The sequence below is a fragment of the Narcine bancroftii genome, chromosome 3 (genome assembly GCF_036971445.1).
Source record: "Narcine bancroftii isolate sNarBan1 chromosome 3, sNarBan1.hap1, whole genome shotgun sequence".
Lineage (NCBI taxonomy): Eukaryota > Metazoa > Chordata > Chondrichthyes > Torpediniformes > Narcinidae > Narcine > Narcine bancroftii.
The window spans coordinates 277,225,244-277,245,821 of NC_091471.1; the positions used below are offsets into that span (position 1 = coordinate 277,225,244).

The window sequence follows — 20,578 nt, forward strand, 5'->3', positions numbered from 1 at the left end:
TTGCTGGACAATTTAATCCTAGTCGCCTGAACCACAGATACCTCGTGGCACCCCTATGCCATCAGATTGGGATTATTTCATGAAAAAGGGGAGATGGAAGCAATTCTTCAAGTTGTGTTTGAGTATAAAGTATGGCTGCCCAACAATCTTGTGCCCAATGCACTTTAGGACCACATTAGCAGCATTCATCCTGTGACCGATCGTAGGCTAGCACTCACCTACTTAAAAACTGTAAACGCCTCGTGCCTCTTCCCCTTCCTCAACCTCTATTTCCATTGTTGGTCCCTTGTTAGAACTGAGCCATGTACTTCTCCTTTATGTCACTTACAGAGAAAAGATTACCTCTATCCATATTAACCAATGTAGTAGTGATTTCAGCTCAGGCTTTTATTTGAAAATCAGAATATATTTTAAATGTTTGGACATGTTTTGGTAAGATCTAGATCAGTGGTTCTCAATCTTTTTCTTTCCACTCACAAACTACTTCATGTATTTCCTATGCCATAGATCACACATGTCAAACTCTGGCCCGCGGGCCAAATTTGGCCCGCAATATAATTATATTTGGCCCGCAAGATCATTTCAAAAATGTATTAGAGGTGGCCTGCCCTGCAGCGAGAGCCGATGCTGTTTTTTGGTAATGTCACCCCCACCATCCTCCCCCTTCATTGCACATCCTTCCCCACCCCCCTAACTATCCCCTCCCCCCCTAAAACCACCCCCCTTAAAAGATGGCCAGAATATTCTCAAAAAGGAATGCAGAATGGTAAAGTTCCACAAACCTTCTGCTGGGAATCCTAACAACACCCGGGCATCAGATCCACGGGACGCGGAGGGAGCAAGAGTGTTGCAGGTTGGCCGTGCAAACTTTGGGAACGGGGAAAACAAAATTGTAACACGAGAAGTCTGTCGATGTCATCAGCTGGCAAGCCAGTTGGAAGGCTCCCCACACAACCAGTCACTTCTCCCACCTGTCGAGCGGTGCGGCGGATTGGCGAGCGCCTGTGATTTCCTGTCGGCGCGACGGACATGGCAGGCTGCGTACGGCCCCCGCTGTTCCGCAAAGGCTGATCGGCAGCGCGCTGGGCCTGAGTGGGTGGGTAAGCAGGGGTGGGCAGAGGGTGTAGGTGAGGAGTAATGGGCAGAGGAAGTTATGGTGGTGCGAGGGGCAGTTAGAGGGAGGGATGAGTAGAAGGAGGGGTGGATAGGGAAGAGGTAAAAGGGGAGGGGCAGGGCGAGTAGGGGAGGGGTGATTAGAGGGTGAGAGATGGGTAGAGGGAGGAACAGGTTGAGGGGAGAGGCAGTAGAGGGGCGTGTATAGGATGGGGTGGGTAGAGGCAGAGCGAGTGGAGTGAGGGGTGAGTAGAGGTTGGGTAAAGGACTGGTCAGGTAGAGGGATGGTGGGTCGAGGGTGAATAGAGGCCTAGAGCCTGAGGAGTGAGCAGGAAATGCTGAGTCCTGATGCAGGCCAAAATGGACACAGCCTGTGAATGCTGACTACATCTCCACAGGGACCAAATATGTTTCCCTCAGGTCAAGCAAAGGGTGAACTTGAGCTACCTACTCCTGACCTGTAACATTATCCTCCTAAATTTATATCCTAAAGTTTAACATTACATATGTTGAAAGAAGAAAAAAAACAGGCAGATGTTGTTGAAAATGTTCAATAAATATTTAGTTCGGCCCTCGACTTAGTCCAAGTTTTTAATTTTGGCCCTCCGTGAATTTGAGTTTGACACCCCTGCCATAGATGCTCTGTGATTAGTAAGGGATTGCTTAAGGTGGTATGTGGGTGGAAAGAAAATGGTTGAAAACTACTGTTTTAACTGTACCTAATTGACCTAAGGCTCCTAGAACGCTTCTACCAGCGTTGTCTCCGCTCCATCCTCAACATCCATTGGAGTGCTTTCATCCCTAATGTCGAAGTACTCGAGATGGCAGAGGTCGACAGCATCGAGTCCACGCTGCTGAAGATCCAGCTGCGCTGGGTGGGTCACGTCTCCAGAATGGAGGACCATCGCCTTCCCAAGATCGTGTTATATGGCGAGCTCTCCACTGGCCACCGTGACAGAGGTGCACCAAAGAAAAGGTACAAGGACTGCCTAAAGAAATCTCTTGGTGTCTGCCCCATTGACCACCGCCAGTGGGCTGATATCGCCTCAAACCGTGCATCTTGGCGCCTCACAGTTTGGCGGGCAGCAACCTCCTTTGAAGAAGACCGCAGAGCCCACCCTACTGACAAAAGGCAAAGGAGGAAAAACCCAACACCCAACCCCAACCAACCAATTTTCCCCTGCAGCCGCTGCAACCGTGTCTGCCTGTCCCGCATCAGACTTGTCAGCCACAAACGAGCCTGCAGGTGACATGGACTTTTACCCCCTCCATAAATCTTCGTCCGCGAAGCCAAGTCAAAGAATTGACTTGTTATGTGCACAATTTCATAACTCCCAAGGAATTGGGCCAATGACAATTTTTCTCAAGCAAAATATTTCAATAACAATTGGGTCTCGAGTGTGGTGATATGTAATTACACCACTAGGTCACCAGGGGTCATCCCGGTGACCTTGTATATAAAGCAGTCCGGAGCTACAGTCTAGCCTTCCAGGTTTGTCTTGCAGAGTCAAGACCTCTGAGTGTACATATTAGTTTATTAAAGCTGTCTTATACTCGCACTGCTGGTGTGGTTATTGTCAGTACATAGACCAACCTTCCCTTCCCATTCACATCCCACCTTAAGCAATCCCTTACTAATCACAGAGCACCGATGGCATAGGGATTACTTAAAGTGGGATGTGAATGGAAAGAAAAAGGTTGAGGACCACTGTTCTAGATAATCAGCAGTTGATTATTTGACAAGAAATTCATCCCATTTGCTCTTGTATCCTGACAAGAAATCTACCATCAGTTCCCCTTGTTGCTGTAAAGTTCAAGTTACCTTTCCAACATCACCAGCCTTCCGGGCAGCCTGCATTATAGACTGTCATCCTCTGTTTGGCAGCCAATGAGCCATAGATTCATTTCCCTGTGCCAGTAATATATTATTCCTGCAGGCAGCAACAATGGTTATAAGGAACAGGGGACTTAGACATCTCAGGGGGCTGATGACATAATTTTTTCTTTTTAGTTTTGGGAGGTTGGTGTCACTTAGCCACATCCCATCATACCTGAAAACAACTTAACATATAATCCAAATCCCACCGTGGGTCTCTCTCCAGTTCATGTTTTATCTTACGTTTGATCTTTAGTTAGATTAAAAGATCCTCCATGTCCACTGTCCCCAAGATCACTCATACAAATCACCACTAAAGATGATTGCCCACTGATCATTACCAGTTTCTTTAATTACCGTCTTAGATGGGGATTCCGGAGGGACAATAGGATCTCGCATCTGCTGCCAATGCTTTATCAACCATTTTACTTTATTCTTCATTTTCCTTGTAATGCAAGGAGCGCTTGGAATTGGTTTATCATTCTTTGGTTCTGAATTTAGGAATTTCACTGTCTTTGATCCCGCATTATCTCTTCAAGGATGCTTTTCCATAACTGTGAACAAATCTACACACACACAATATACAATATACTAAAACTATTAACCAAAAGCTCTCATCTGTGGTCCATGAAAAGAACCTAGAACGTGTTCAATTTTGGGTTTTATTTTATCTTTAATTTCTTCAACACTTCATACTTCTCTGGTCCTCTCACTTCTTCCTCAGCTTCTTGCCTCAGCCATTTGGCATCTCGGCTCAGCAGCTGGGTGTGGAGATTATTTAATTACTTTTTATCCTGGGATTTGTCTTTCAAAATCTCTTGCCTCAGCTTGTCAGGCATCTTGGTTCAGAAATTATAGATTAATTCAGTCTAATAAAAGCAGTTCAATTTCCAGTTTCCCTTTTTTTAAATGTCAATTCTGTAAACAAAGTTAATCATTCAGATCCCATTTTAATAAGGATCCCGCCGACTACACAAAATATGTCAACAAAATTAACTAATCAGAAACCTCAAGTATCATTTCAGAGACTTTATTTCACATGATATATCATGGAAAGTAGGTTGCAGTCTCCATTGCTACTCGAGTCTGAAATCTACTTCTACAAGCACGTACATTTATACAGAGACAAACAAGCTGTTACAGAAAGCACAATGTATTACATCGTAGGTTAAACCCGTGAGAACTACATTAAGTTCTTTATTTTTTTTACTAAAATCAGTTTTAAATAATATGAAGGAGAAAGTGTCAATAACCAAAAACCATTGTTTATGACCTTGATTACAACTTAGTTTCTAAATAATATCTGTTGCAGAGAAAGAATCAACTACAAACACCAGGGTAACGCTTCAGAAGAGTTTTATTAGCAAGATACCTTGAAGAGCATGCCCAGCACCCAGCCTGATTTTGCTCTGCTCACAGCCAGTTTTAACAGAGTTTATATACAATAAATGGCAGTGCATTCCTGCATGTAGGCTTCCTGTTACGGTGAACCTGACAATAGTTTATCATTGTCAACATTCAGACATTATTATTGTCAAATAATTTAATCATTGTTTCACAGAATTCCTAAGCTTATCATGTCTGCAGATAAATCGCAACCTTGAGGTTCCCTGCCTCCACTTAAGCAATATGCAACTGACTCTTGCATGTTCTTGTAAGCAACTTATGGGTGAACCTTTAAACCTTTGTGTTCAGATTTTCCTCCACAATATCACACTGAAAAAATTGCTGTGTTAAAATGGGCTGTTCGCCAACTACGTTAGTGTCAATGTCAAAGCTGTCAGCATGAACTTTCTCTCACAGATTTGGTGTCAATTATGTTAGTGACAGTTTCATTCAATGTAACATCTCTATCCAAGTGAACCCATATAAGACAGCAGGACCAGACAACATACCTGGTCAGGTACCGAAGAACTGCACAGACCAAGTGACGGAGGTCCTTATGGAGATCTTCAACACCTCACTGCAGCAGTTCATCATCTTCATGGGTTTCAAGACAACCACTATCATCCCGATATCAAAGAAGGCGACAATAACTGGCCTCAATGACCATCACTTGAAGACACTGACCTCCACAATTATGAAATGTTTTGAGTGACTGGTAATGGAATGCTTCAAAGCACACCTCCCAGAGACGCTGAACCCACTTCAATTCGCCTATAGAAGAACCGTTCCACTAATAATGCAATAACCTTGTCCCTCTACTCTGTCTTGACCCACATGGAGAACGAAGACTCCATGTTAATATGATCATTCCCCAGAGGCTGGTGGGACTCAACACCCCTTGCTGTAACTCGATTCTGACTTCCTAAAGACCACAGTCCGTCAGTGTGGCAAAAGAAAGTTGAGCACCTTCACACTGAGCACTGGCGCACCTCAGGCTGTGGGCTCAGCCTGCTCCCATTCATTCCTGCATCACCAGATCCAGCTCCAACAGAATCACCAAGTCTACACATGACACAACAGTCATTGGCCTCATCGGCAACAATGAATCATGTCTGCAGATAAAAAATCTCGTGAAATTGTGCAAGAATAAAACATTGCCTCAAATGGTCATGACACATTAAAACTTGGGAGTGGAGAGAGTAGAGTGACCAAGATTTTCAGAGTGCACTTACGTAGTGATGTGGACACACAGCATCTCCTCATTTGTCAGGAAGTCACCACAGCTACGGCACTTCCTGAGAAGACTGAGGTGGATAAGGCAACCGATCACCATCCTGTCAACTTTGCACAGGGGCTCGATGCTAAGTGTCCTGGCTGGCTGCATCACAGTGTAGTATGGTTGCTGCAGAACACTGGATCTGAGGACAATCTATTACAAGCTCCCATTTTAGTAAAAGAGGGATGATCACTGTAAGGGATAGTATAGACAGGAGGAATTGAATGGTTACCATTAACATTTAACGTTTCACATAAGCACCTTCACAAGTCACAGCCCAGCGATAATTCGATACATTGGAAGAACTGAAGGAAGGCTTGTCACAGTCTGTTCAAGATTCAATATATTTAATATTTTTTTCAAAATGTACCTAATAAGGTACCGACGAGATTTTTTAAAGATTTAAATGCGTTGGTAAATGGGTGTAAAGGGTGGGGCCAGTACTGCGCGCACTGCACTCCACCTAAAAGCTCCTTTGCGCAGGCCCGAGGACAGGTCCACGTCCTCCCCCTCAACGTCCTCCCCCTCCACGTCCTCCCCCTCCACGTCCTCCCCCTCAAAAGATGCTCACAAACTCAAGCTAGCATGCTGGAACATCAGAACCATGCTAGACAAGACTGACAGCCACCGACCTGAACGTCGGTCTGCCCTCATTGCACATGAACTCCTCAGACTTGACATCGACATAGCCGCTCTCAGTGAAGTCCGCCTGGCAGATGTAGGCAGCCTCCAAGAACGCGGCGCGGGCTACACACTCTACTGGTCTGGCAAGCCTTCGGATGAACGACGCCTATCTGGTGTAGGCTTCATGGTCAAGAGCTTCATTGCCTCCAAACTCGAAAACCTTCCGACAGGCCTCTCGGACCGAATCATGTCCATGCAACTCCCACTTCAAAACAAGCGTCACATCACCCTCATCAGTGTCTATGCTCCAACCCTCCAGGCGGAACCAGCAGAAAAGAACAAGTTCTACACCGACCTGCGCAACCTCATCCAACGTACCCCTACAGCCGACAAGGTTGTCATCCTTGGCGACTTCAACGCTCGTGTCGGCAAAGACTCAGAAACCTGGCCAGGAATCCTGGGCAAGCATGGCGTCGGCAAGTGCAACGACAATGGGCGCCTCCTGTTGGAGCTCTGCGCAGAACAGCGGCTTGTCATTACAAACACCCTTTTTCAGCAGAGGGGACAGCCTTAAGACCACCTGGATGCATCCCCGATCCAAACACTGGCACCTCCTGGACTACATCCTGGTGCGAGAAAGTGACAAACAAGATGTGCTCCACACCAGGGTCATGCCTAGCGCGGAATGCCACACTGACCACCGGCTGGTTCGCTGCAAGCTCAACCTTCACTTCAGCCAAAGCCCAGGAACAATAAAGCCCCCAGAAAGAGGTTCAATGTTGGAAAACTGCAGTCAGACGAAGCGAGAGGAAACTTCCAGGCAAACCTCAAAGCAAAGCTCGACGTTGCAACCCGCCTCACGGACCCGTCCCCTGAAACCCTCTGGGATCAGTTGAAGACTACCATACTGCAATCCACTTGAAGAGGTACTGGGCTTCTCCTCCAGGAAAAACAAGGACTGGTTTGACGAAAACAGCCAGGAAATCAGGAGCTGCTGGCAAAGAAGCGAGCTGCCCACCAGGCTCACCTTACAAAGCCGTCCTGTCCAGAGAAGAAACAAGCCTTCCGTCGCGCATGCAGCCATCTTCAGCGCAAACTCCGGGAGATCCAAAATGAGTGGTGGACTAGCCTCGCCAAACGAACACAGCTCAGCGCGGACATTGGCGACTTCAGGGGTTTCTACGAGGCTCTAAAGGCTGTGTACGGCCCCTCACCCCAAGTCCAAAGCCCGCTGCGCAGCTCAGACGGCAAAGTCCTCCTCAGCGACAAGATCTCCATCCTCAACCGATGGTCAGAACACTTCCAATCTCTTTTCAGTACCAACCGCTCAGTCCAAGATTCCGCCCTGCTCCAGCTCCCTCAACAGCCCCTAAGGCTAGAGCTGGATGAGGTTCCCACCCTGGATGAGACATATAAGGCAATCGAACAACTGAAAAGTGGCAAAGCAGCAGGTATGGATGGAATCCCCCCAGAAGTCTGGAAGGCTGGCGGCAAAACTCTGCATGCCAAACTGCATGAGTTTTTCAAGCTTTGTTGGGACCAAGGTAAACTGCCTCAGGATCTTCGTGATGCCACCATCATCACCCTGTACAAAAACAAAGGCGAGAAATCAGACTGCTCAAACTACAGGGGAATCACGTTGCTCTCCATTGCAGGCAAAATCTTCGCTAGGATTCTACTAAATAGAATAATACCTAGTGTCGCTGAGAATATTCTCCCAGAATCACAGTGCGGCTTTCGCGCAAACAGAGGAACCACTGACATGGTCTTTGCCCTCAGACAGCTCCAAGAAAAGTGCAGAGAACAAAACAAAGGACTCTACATCACCTTTGTTGACCTCACCAAAGCCTTCGACACCGTGAGCAGGAAAGGGCTTTGGCAAATACTAGAGCGCATCGGATGTCCCCCAAAGTTCCTCAACATGATTATCCAACTGCACGAAAACCAACAAGGTCGGGTCAGTTACAGCAATGAGCTCTCTGAACCCTTCTCCATTAACAATGGCGTGAAGCAAGGCTGTGTTCTCGCACCAACCCTCTTTTCAATCTTCTTCAGCATGATGCTGAACCAAGCCATGAAAGACCCCAACAATGAAGACGCTGTTTACATCCGGTACCGCACGGATGGCAGTCTCTTCAATCTGAGGCGCCTGCAAGCTCACACCAAGACACAAGAGAAACTTGTCCGTGAACTACTCTTTGCAGATGATGCCGCTTTAGTTGCCCATTCAGAGCCAGCTCTTCAGCGCTTGACGTCCTGCTTTGCGGAAACTGCCAAAATGTTTGGCCTGGAAGTCAGCCTGAAGAAAACTGAGGTCCTCCATCAGCCAGCTCCCCACCATGACTACCAGCCCCCCCACATCTCCATCGGGCACACAAAACTCAAAACGGTCAACCAGTTTACCTATCTCGGCTGCACCATTTCATCAGATGCAAGGATCGACAATGAGATAGACAACAGACTCGCCAAGGCAAATAGCGCCTTTGGAAGACTACACAAAAGAGTCTGGAAAAACAACCAACTGAAAAACCTCACAAAGATAAGCGTATACAGAGCCGTTGTCATACCCACACTCCTGTTCGGCTCCGAATCATGGGTCCTCTACCGGCACCACCTACGGCTCCTAGAACGCTTCCACCAGCGTTGTCTCCGCTCCATCCTCAACATCCATTGGAGCGCTCACACCCCTAACGTCGAGGTACTCGAGATGGCAGAGGTTGACAGCATCGAGTCCACGCTGCTGAAGATCCAGCTGCGCTGGATGGGTCACGTCTCCAGAATGGAGGACCATCGCCTTCCCAAGATCATATTATATGGCGAGCTCTCCACTGGCCACCGTGACAGAGGTGCACCAAAGAAAAGGTACAAGGACTGCCTAAAGAAATCTCTTGGTGCCTGCCACATTGACCACCGCCAGTGGGCTGATAATGCCTCAAACCGTGCATCTTGGCGCCTCACAGTTTGGCGGGCAGCAGCCTCCTTTGAAGAAGACCGCAGAGCCCACCTCACTGACAAAAGGCAAAGGAGGAAAAACCCAACACCCAACCCCAACCAACCAATTTTCCCTTGCAACCGCTGCAATCGTGTCTGCCTGTCCCGCATCGGACTGGTCAGCCACAAACGAGCCTGCAGCTGACGTGGACTTTTTACCCCCTCCATAAATCTTCGTCTGCGAAGCCAAGCCAAAGAAAGAAAGAAATGCGTTGGTGAGGAAATTTTTGTGGAAAGGGAAATTGGCAAGGGTTTCTATGCATTAATTAACTCTCAAATATGAGCTAGGTGGTATGCAACTTCCAAATTTTGTAAAATATTATTATGCTGCTCAATTGAAAATTATTAATAGAATGTTTGATTTAGATAGTTTTGTAACTTGGTTGGATATTGAACTGAAGATAATTGGAGAGGACAGAAGGGATCATTTCATTTATAAATCGAATAGTAAAACTATTAGTATTTCACTTGATAAATGTATGGAAAGTGGTTAGTAAAAATATGGGACTTTCAGGGGGATTGTCTTGATATAGCCCTATGTTTCAGAATAAAGGTCTATCCTTTACGATTGACAATAACCTCCTTAAAATCTGGAATCAGAAAGGAATTAGAATGATAAATGACTGTTTTGAGGTGAGTCGTTTTTAAACATTTGAAAGTTTGAAAGAAAAATATCAAATTCCTAAATGTATTCTACTGATGCTGCATTGTTGTTTAGGGAGATATTTGGATTTACCTAAGGAAATGACATTTGAAGTGTTGATCCGAGATGGAGGAAAGAGGGATTTATTTTGGAAATGTGCAAATTGTTACAACAAAAAATGCCTAAGATTGAATTGCATAAATCGAGACTTAAATAGGAGAAGGATCCTGGAGTTGAATTTGAGGATTAATAGAGACACTATGACAAAATTAGTCAATCTTAGGTATAGATTAGTGACTTATAATTTTATACATCAACTATATTTAACTCCAGAGCATTTGAAAAAATATAAACTGAGTGCTACAGATTTATGTTTTTGATGTAACGAGCAAAAAGGTACATTTTTGCATTCAGTTTGGTCTTGTGAGAAAGTTAAGAGTTTTTGGACAAGATTAAAAGAGTGTCTGCAAGATATTTTGAAAACAAAATTTTCTCTAGATCCAATTGGAGAAGCTAGTGAAATGGCTTTGCTTAATAAATTAGATAAATTTCAAACGGCATTTTGTGATTAGCTTTAGCTTTAGGAAATGTATCGCTGTTTCGTGGAAAGCTCAAATGGAGATTAATTTACAAAGATGGCATTCAGAAATGAGGTCATGTATACCAATGGAATAAATATTATGTATTTAAAAATATTATGTATTTAAAAAGATTTGGAGCCCATATTTGGATTATTCTAATTTGAAAATTTGATGTTGATCTAGAATGCCGCTGGATCTCCTTACCAGATAAATGATGTGTTATTCTCTTTATCTATTTATTTTCTAGCTTTTCTTTTTAATTAAGTGGGTTAGAACTAGGTTAAGGGGAAATTAGGGTTTTTTTAGGATTTCTTGTAGTTTCTTTTAACTTTTATTCTATGTAACCACGAATGATTGTGATAATTTCTTAGCATTTTTATTATGCAATTGTGGTTATTACTTGTTTTTTCTAATAAATAAAATATTTCAATAAAAATTCAATATATTTGCAAAGACATTGTGATTCTGTAAGGGAGATTCTGATTCTGACGGCTGAAGAGAAAACAGCTTTTTGAAGCAGCTCCTGGGCCAGCTATTTTGTGGTATTCATGCTCTGTGAATGACTGGGCCTTTTCAGTTGATTGACCTGTGCCAGGAGAGTCTTTTGGAAGCAAAGTGCTTCATTTTGAGTGTGACTAACAGTGGAGGTCACTTGGAGAGACAGGGTCTTGGAAGCTTCATGGAGGCTGCCCAGGACCAGGAGTGTTATGATGGACATTCCTTCAAAGGCAACACGAGGAGAATTCGTGAGTCTGTAGCAGCCACAACTCCCATCTTCCCATCAGTTCAACATTAATTCTGGGCATCAAATTTCAACTGAATTTGAAAGACAGAACACACACACTAATATACCTGCGCATAGCTGGGGATAGATTTAGTGTTAAGGATAGTTTAAGAGTAAAAAATAAAGTTAGTGGTTTAAAACACTGTCTGGTTCATTGTCTATTGCTGTTCATTATGCAGGGTTCGTAACAAATCCATGAGAGGCAGAGAGGATCACTGGGTGTCCCATCATCGATGTGATCTACTGAGATCATTGTTTGAAGAGGGCACATAAAATTGTTGAGTACAATCAGTATTTTTGCATTACTCCCATTGGGAAAGAGAATCAGGAGTATCAGAGCCAGAACCACCTGGATAAGAAACAGCTTCTTCTCACAGGCAGTGAGATTGCTGAACAACTGAATGAACTACTATTTATTAAACAATATTATTAATTTTTTTTAAATATATGTGTATGTACTGCATATATATTGTTTGTATGTGTGTTGTCTGGTTGTGTGTTTTTGCCCAGAGGACTGGAGAGCACTAATTCATCAGGTTGATGATAATAAACTTGAACGTGTCTTTCCTTTAGAGTGCAATTTAGTTACCAATAAGTGATAATTCTGCTGTGCCTGCAGGAAAAATAATCTCAGGGTTGTATGTTACGACATGTGTGTACTCTGTAAATAAATCTGAACTTGGATCATGTTTTTCTTCATATTATTGAGATTTAACTCAAATACCAAATAGTTAACAGTTAATTACTTTTTAGCTTTTGTAATGTTTAACTTCTGAATGCAGAGGACTTTAGCTCAGTCAAAGGGTTTTCTCATGGGCCTATCCAGAATCATAATTACAAGGCCTGCCAACCTTAGTGGGGTTAGTTCTGGCTGCTAAATTTTATTGTCTCTTTGGAGAAAAGAGAGACTGAAAATGGAGCAAAAATGAAACTGCCGAATTATTTCAAAGTGTCAGGCAGGATCAGGGCCTTGATCTGAAAATATCCACACTCCCTTCCATCCAAAGTCCCTCCAACAGTTTGCTACAATATGGTGTAGCTGACAAAGGGCCCAGGCCAAATGGACCCCAGACATTTTGTTTAATTCCTTGGTTTTGTTTTTGTGTGGCGCTAGAGAGGAAGTAAACAGTGGGCATTGGGCACTTGTAGGGCCTTGTATTTTATCAATAATCAACTCCTGAGTACTCTCAGAACATGCTTCATAAGCCTTCATGTGGCCGTGTCATCCCATGCCCCAGAGAGGTCACCTTGCTATGAGTCCTGGGGAGACTGTCCATCAGCTGGCTCCACGCTTCCCATCTTGTTAGTGGAGACAACGTCTGGAAATCTCCTGGAGTTCTCAGCTGTCCACCTCATATCCCTACAGCTGGCAGCCTCACCCACCACCACCCCCCCCCTCTCTCTCTCTCTCTCTCTCTCTCTCTCTCTCTCCACCCCCCCCCCTCTCTCCACCCCCCCCCCTCTCCACCCCCCCCTCTCTCCACCCCCCCCCTCTCTCCACCCCCCCCCCTCTCTCCACCCCCCCCTCTCTCCACCCCCCCCCTCTCTCCACCCCCCCCTCTCTCTCCACCCCCCCTCTCTCCACCCCCCCCTCTCTCTCCCCCCCTCTCTCTCCCCCCCTCTCTCTCCCCCCCTCTCTCCACCCCCCCCCCTTCTCCCCACTCCCCCCTTCTCCCCACTCCCCACTCCCCACTCCGGCTGACGTGCCGCTCTGCCAACCTGGTTATTAAGGTGTACTCGCCGTCGGAAAGAGCGGCAGCACCGCCCCCTTCTCCTCTCTGTGAGGCGCCATCAGCGCAGGGCCCCGTTGCCTGGTGACCGCGTGAAGCGCCGCCATTCAACAGCCGTCAGCCAATCAGCGGCTGGGGTAGAGGGCACGTGGGGTGGACCTCCGAGTCACCCCGGCTGCGCCAGGGCGGCTGTGGAATTTCGGTGGGTGAGCGAGTGGTGGGAATCGGGGAGGAAGGGTGGTGGAGGGGAGCTTACCTACCGCTGAGGATGAGTGAGTGGAGGGAGGCCCAATTTCAAGGCTGGGTGGGTGGGTGGTGGGTGGTTGCCTGCCCCCGGGGGGGGGGGGGGGGGGGTGGTGTGGGTAGCATCATTGAAGACCAATGGAGGGGCGAGGGCCAGCCAGTGGGTCAGCCTCAAGGAGATGGGTGAGGCAGGGAGGAGGTCAGTGTTCGCTGGCTGGAATGGAGCATACCCCTGCCCCCATTCTTCCTCTAACGACATTCTCCTCAATCCTCCTGTAGTCAAATCCCAAAAAAAATAAACATATATATATATATACACACACATACGTAATAAACAGGTTGCCAGCTCCCATCTCTATGGGACACCACTGGTGACAGCATCTCAATCATCCACACATTTTGCTTCGTATTGTGAAGCCAATCTTGGATCCAACTTGCCTTGGATCCATGGCTTTAACTTGTTTTCTGTTACTGATATTGTGACTTATTGTGTTATCCCTCTGTCTTTCTTGAGTAAAGATATTCAGTGCTTTCAGCATTTTCTGCCCTTACAGGTGTCTAAGTTTCCAACATCAACATTATGGTGCAACTTCATCGAAGCCACTGTACTGGCTGCAATATTAATCCAATCTAGTGAAGTCTTAAGAAGGATGTTTTAAGTAAATGTAATTCTTTTCAGACCTTATTTTAATGCAATATGTTTGTGCGAAACACAATACCCAAATTAAATTAAAACCTGACACTGGAATGAAAAAAATCCAATGAAAACTCTTTTTGCAATTCAAATTTATTATCTTTTGACAACATATACAACTAGACAAAACTATTTCTCTCGACCACAGTGCATGCACATTTGGTACACGGCTCATAATCACACATATTGTATATACTGTATAAAAGTATAATTTTAAATAAATATACATATAAGTATTTTTAGATTATTTACTTGGTTACAGGGTACTGATTATCAATCTCACAGCCTGCAGGAAAAAGTTATTTCCCAGCCTGGCAGTCCTCTAGCTCCTTCCTGATGGTAGTGGGCAAAGATTCTGGATGCTCAATAATTCTTTGAGCCTTATTTCAGAAATATTCCTGGTGAATGTCATTAATAGAAGAAGCCTCTTCTGGGCTGTTTTAATGATATTCTATGCGTCTTCTAGTCCGATACTTTGCAGCTACCATATCACACAATGTTGGAGCCAGACAGGACGTTCTTAATTGTGCTCCTGTAAGATGTTGTCCTCAATCTCCTTAGGAGGTGTAGCGCTGCTGTGCCTCCCTGACTAATGAGGAAGTATTGTGCATCCAGGATAGGTTGTCCTTTATATGCACACTTAGGAACTTTGTGCTATCCACAATAGTGCCATTAATGTGTAGTGGAGAGTGGTCCTGACTCTCCCTTAGCACTGATCTTCAACTCCAAGAACAGTACATATTGAGCTGGTAGTCCAACATTGCGAAGTACCAGTAAAATGTAATTGTAAAATTAGGTACCTTGATGAAGTATTTTCTTCCTCCTGATTATTGATTTAGATTGTATGGACCCCAAGCAGTAACAAGATATTTTATATTTCAGGCAAGGAGATGGATTTCCTCATTCTCTTCCTCATTTATCTGGCTGTTTCCTTTTCCTGCATGGTGATTGTCATCAAATTTTCAAGACAAAGTCAGGAATGTTTTGCAAGGATCTCCCACCATGTGACACGGGTAACTGCAGTTCTTTAAAAACATCCTAGGTCTATGTCAAACCATCATGGTTGAGAATTTGGGCAGACTTTACCAGGAAAGGACAAGGATGTGCCATCTCTTGCCTTGAAGTTCTGAAATACATAAATTTCTGTTCTGTGGTGACATTGAGGAAAAACTTAAAACAGACCACACAGTAAAATATAGACTAAATCAGCCATTCTCAATGGGAGACTAACATTGCTCCCCCCACCACCCCATGAGGTCAGAGCACAGTTAAGTAAAAGCCTTGTTTTCTTTTCATCTTGTAACAAATATTGTTATGTAGTTGGTAGGCGAGAAGTACCAAACATGACTGATTCACAGAGAAGGGGGCCCATGATCTTTGAGCGATCCTGGGGTAGTGCAAAGGTGAAAAAAAGGTTGAGAATGGCTGGACTAAGGACTAAGGCATGACAAACAGATTATGTATTTAGACTGTTGAATGGGAATGATTGTGGACTATGAAATGCTCTCAATCACTTAACAACAGTCATGAATCTTTTGCTTTCAGAAACAGAGATCTGGAATATATGAGGACATTGCAAACCATGAGGGTGAAATATTGGGAGAGTTGGCTCAATGTACCTTGGCCACATCCAGTAGAGAGGTGCAGAATCAGAACAGGGCCAATGTGACATATAAATGTTGAGTATGTGTAAGGAAAGATTCTAAAGGTTTTTATCTGAAAGTTATATAAAACATGGAACAGTAGAGGACAAGAACAGGCCATTCTACCCACAATGTCAACACCAAACACGATGCCCAGGTTAAGCCAAAACCGCTGCTTGGATGTGATACACACCCCTCTGTTTCCTGAATATTCAGTGTCTATCTAGAAACTTCTGTGAGTCAGAAGGACAGCAACATTCCTGACCCTAGCATATTGAAGGCAATCCAAAGAGAGTCAAGTAGGTGATATAAAAAGTGGTAGTTGCAAGAGGTTGGATAAATAGTTCAATGAATCAGTGAGTTTTCACTTGTCCAATCAATGGGAGTTCTACTTTCTGAGCATTCTCCAGATAAAGAAATTACTTAAAATGTTCTTCTTGTTAAACATATTTAAAGCCCCTTATCGAACAGGGAAGAATAATATTGAACAGCACAGGGAAAGATGGTGAATGCAAAATTGAGCTGGGATGAGCTGAAAGATGATTGCCTACATGGCTTTGTATTCTGCAAAGTAATTATTGGAAACTGTATGGTATGGGAGTTTGAGGGACAGGATCTTGAATCCACATGATTACCTTTCCATCTGAAGAGCTTAAAGTCTCTGGCACCACAAGCTGTAGCAAGGCCTGGCCTTACCAGATGGCAGGCATTACAAGAGTGAAGTGTATCCAAAGCTTTGTCTTCTCCTTGGAAGGGTTTGAAGATATTTTTTTTGATCTTCCATTATCCTAGAAAGTTGGCTCCTTTCGTAATGTATTAATTGCAGTGTACATCTCAAGGAATCATATGAATTGGACCTAGTGAGTCGTTGCAAGCTAAATGCTACCCAGACAAATGTCCGTAACCAACTCTTGGTCCATGCTCCAGCAATTTAAGTACATTACATTCTCATCTTGTTCAATACTGTGAATACTTTGGTACCCTTGAAGGCACTGAAAATAGCAATTGGATATATATTGACCTTAATGAAAGGGCTATTGAGTGCCTCTTCATGCACCAAACTATCACAACCTATTCCCTTTGCAGAATGAGACATTGTTATTCGAGCCTTGACCCTGAGTGTCATCCTTATCTCCTGAGTCAGAGGATCAGAGCTTCAAATTCTGCTCTTTGGACTATTGGATTTCTTGAGATTATGCCTTTAAGTCAGTAAATTCTAATCTTGTCTACCATCCCAGGACAATATAATAACATCTCAAGGCACTGACATCCACTGAAGAAAGAACTTTCTGGTATCCTGGTCAATATCAATCCTCCACCATCCTCATTGAAGCAATAAACACACAAGGAACTGAAAATGCTGGAATGTAGAGTGAAACACAATATTCAGGAGGAACTTAGTGAGTCGAGCAGCATCAGTGGCAGAAAGAGAATGGTTATTTCGGGTCAGAACCCTTCATGAGTTCCTCCAGCAAATTGCTTTTGCTCTTTGAACCCTGCGATTATCAGGATTTCATTACATTGCTCCTGCGGTGAGAAGATGGTCTGCAGTGTCACTTACATTGTAACAGTGTTCTCACCTTATTAGCAGGATTGGCAAAAGTTATTTGATTTAACATAAGGTCATGAAATGTGCCATATAAACAAAGTCTTTCTTCTGCTCCATTTTGTTTCCATCACTAATAGATGATTGGGCCAGTGGTTCCTCGATGGCTGCAGATAGCAGTGCAGTATGCTTTGTATAGGCTCATCCATCAGAGGTGAGTGTGGTATTCCTAAACCACCTATACCCTTGAATCCTCGTTCATTCTGTAGGGCGGTATAGTTAGCAAGGGTGTGAATCTACCAACCACAACTCTGTTCAACTCATGAACAGTTTAGTGCTCAACTGATTAATAGGAATTGAAATATTTCTACAAGGTACATGATTTACTTTTTACAAGCTTTTCAAGCCTCTCATAACTGTACTCTCCTATTTTTGGTTTTTATCACTATACATGCATGGCATCTTTTTCATCCATTCAGTCATTTTTCTGTAAGCAAGTGCCCAAACTACAAATGGTGCAGATGCATGTCCTGTGTGGTTTAGTTTTCAGTAGCCTAGCAATAAAATATTTGATCTTGTGACTTTCCATGTGTCTATCTGCACCCTGGTATCGGTCTATTCCTCGACCTTTAAGAAAATGTTATCATTATTGATTCATTTCCAAGTGAAATTATTGTGGCGATTAGTGAAACTTGGTTGCAGGAGGGGCAGGACTGAACATAGAACATTACAGCAGAGAAACAGGACCCTTCAACTTTTCTAGTCTCTGCTGAATGTTTTTTGTGTAGTCTCACTGATTTTAACCTTCAATGTTAAAATTGAGCCCACATTCACTTCTCAGAGGACAACTCGTTCCACACTCCTACCACTCTCTGTATGAAGAAGTTCCCCCTAAACTTTCACCCTTAACCTGTGCCCTCTGGTTTGTACCTTATCTACCCGCATTGGAAAAGTCTATGGACATTTACTCATAATTTTTAATACCTCTAACATTTCTTCCCTCAGTTTTCAATGCTCCAGGGAAAAAATCCTAACCTGTTTAACTTTTCCCTGTAATTCAGTTCCTGAGTTAGGAAAGAAATCAGGAAGGCTAAAAGAAGATATGAGGTTGTTTTGACAGACAGTGTGAAGGAAATTCCTAAGGGTTTCTATGAGCAAAAAGATAGTAAGGGACAAAATTAGTTCCTTCGAAGATCAGAGTTTACTCTCAATGGAGCCAAAAGAGATGGGGGAGATCTTAAATGGGTTTTTCGCATCAGTATTCACTCAGGCACAGAGTCAAGGGAAGTAAGGAAAACAAGCAGTAAGGTTGTGGAAGTGCTTGCTGCCTTAAAACAAATGGGGGTGGATAAATTCCCAGGGCCTGACAAGATATTCCCTCGAATACTGAGGGAGGCAAGAGTAGAAATTGAAGGGGCTCTGTCAGAAATATTTAAAATGTCCTTAGCCATGGGTGTGGTGCTGGAGGGCTGTTCCATTGTTTAAAAAAGGCTCCATGAGTAACCATGTAAATTATAGGCCGGTGAGCCTGAAGTTAGTAGTCAGTAAATTATTGGAAGGTGTTCTAAATCAGATGCACAAGTATTTGGATAGCCAAGGACTGATTAGGGATGGTCAACATGGCTTTGTGCATGGTAAGTCATGTTTAACTAATCTGAGAGGGTTTTTCGAGGAGGTTGTGGATTTGTCTACATGGACTTTAGTAAGGCCTTTGACAAGGTCCCACAGGAAGGTTCAGAAACTTAGTATTCATTGTAATGTAGCAAAATGGATTCAATACTAGGCTATACAGGAGAAGCCAGAGAGAAGTGGTGGATGGTTGCTTTTCAGACTGGAGGCCTGGGATTAGTGATGTGCCTCAGGGATCAGTGCTGGGAGCATTGTTGTTTGTCATCTCTATCAATGATCTGGATGATAATGTGGTAAGTTTGCAGATGGCACTAAGATTGGAGGTGTTGTGGATGAGGAAGGTTTTCAAAGCTTACAGAGGGATCTGGACCAGCTGGAAAAATGGACTGTAAAATGGCAGATTGATCTTAATGCAGTTAAGTGTGAGGTGTTGCATTATGGAAGGACAAACCAAGAAAGAACATACATGGTAAATGGTCGGGTACCGAGGAGTGCGGTAGAACAGAGGGATTTGGGAATACAAATACATTGTTCCCTGAAAGTGGCATTACAGGTAGATGGAGTTGTAAGGAGAGCTTTTGTCATATTGGCCTTCATAGTATTGAGTGTAGGAGTTGGGATGTTATGGTAAAAATGTACAAGACATTGGTGAGGGAAATGTTGGAGTATTGCGGGGAGTTTTGGTCACATAACTACAGGATAGATGTCAATAAGATTCCAGGAGTGCATTAGAATGTTGCCCGGACTTTAGGAACATGCCAAACCTCCTTGAACTCCTAACGATATATAGCTGAGGGAGAGCCTTCTTCATGATTGCATTAACATGAAGGTCCCCGTATTGATCTTCAGAGATGTTGACATCCAGAAGTTCTTTAACCTTTCCTCTGCTGACCCCTCGATGAGGACTGGTTTGTGTTTTCCTGATTTTCCCTTCCTGAAATCCACAATCAGTTGCTTGGTTTTGCTAACGCTAATTGCAAGGTTGTTTTTGTGACAGCCCTCAACAAGCTGAACTATCTCCTGTACATAAATTTGTTGATGGCATTTGAATTGTGCCAAGCCAGACACTCATGGACATAGAGTGAGTAGAGCAGTGGGCTAAGAATGCATCCTTGTGGTGTGCCTGTGTTGATTGTTAGTAAGGAGGTGACATTTCTGATTTGCACTAACTGCCATCTTCCATGAGGAAGTCAAAGATCCAGTTGCAGAGGGAGGTGCAGAGGCCCAGGTTTTGGAGCTTGGGAATGATGGTGTTGAAAGCTGAGCTATAATGGGTGAAAAGCATCCTGATGTTGCTCCTATCAAGGTGATCCAGTGCTGAGTGGAGAGCCAGTGAAATTGAGTCTGCCTTGGGACTATTGTGGCAGTAGACAAATTGCAGTAGATCCAGGTCTTTCCGAGTGTATTTTGGGTATGACCAACCTTTCAAAGCATTTAATCACAGTAGATGTGAATACTACTGGGCAATAGTCCTTCAAGTGTGCCCTCTAAGGGGTGGGTGGGTGTGTGTGTGGATATTTTGTAAACCTGCATAAACTGTGCTGTGTGTGAAGATTTTCACTTTAACCATCCAGATGGTTTGTCAACTAGGTTTGTAATTCGATGAGTTTTGATGTAACCATTTCCAGCAACTTTAATAATAATCTGCAAATTGATGGGTGTCAGTGTTATTAATTTATTTAGACATTGCGTCACATAAAAATAAATACTCATTGATGTTTTATTTCTTTCTTTGGCTTGGCTTCGCGGACGAAGATTTATGGAGGGGGTAAAAAGTCCACGTCAGCTGCAGGCTCGTTTGTGGCTGACAAGTCCGATG

At 44.0% G+C, this 20,578-nt stretch overlaps 2 protein-coding genes across 15 annotated transcripts in view; one reads left to right on the forward strand and one right to left on the reverse strand.

Moving 5' to 3' along the window:
• The window catches only part of grid2ipb (glutamate receptor, ionotropic, delta 2 (Grid2) interacting protein, b), a 335,342-nt gene extending 322,030 nt beyond the window's left edge, over nt 1–13,312 (reverse strand). For both annotated transcript variants that reach the window (XM_069928210.1, XM_069928209.1), the window contains exon 1: nt 12,994–13,312. The gene's annotated coding sequence lies outside the window, so the exon portion shown is untranslated. The remainder of the gene's footprint in view (nt 1–12,993) is intronic.
• Nucleotides 1–20,578, forward strand: part of zdhhc4 (zinc finger DHHC-type palmitoyltransferase 4) — a 99,874-nt gene that overhangs the window by 37,478 nt on the left and 41,818 nt on the right. For 7 of the 13 annotated variants that reach the window (XM_069928224.1, XM_069928228.1, XM_069928223.1 and 4 more), the window contains exons 1-3: nt 13,382–13,446; nt 14,824–14,954; nt 17,271–17,344. In XM_069928224.1, coding sequence (XP_069784325.1) covers nt 13,386–13,446; nt 14,824–14,954; nt 17,271–17,344 — 266 coding nt within the window. In that variant the 5' untranslated portion in view covers nt 13,382–13,385. Of the gene's footprint in view, nt 1–12,992; nt 13,207–13,253; nt 13,277–13,381; nt 13,447–13,648; nt 13,907–14,823; nt 14,955–17,270; nt 17,345–20,578 lie in introns of those variants that run through there. The other 6 variants (XM_069928221.1, XM_069928216.1, XM_069928215.1 and 3 more) reach the window with 4 other exon arrangements.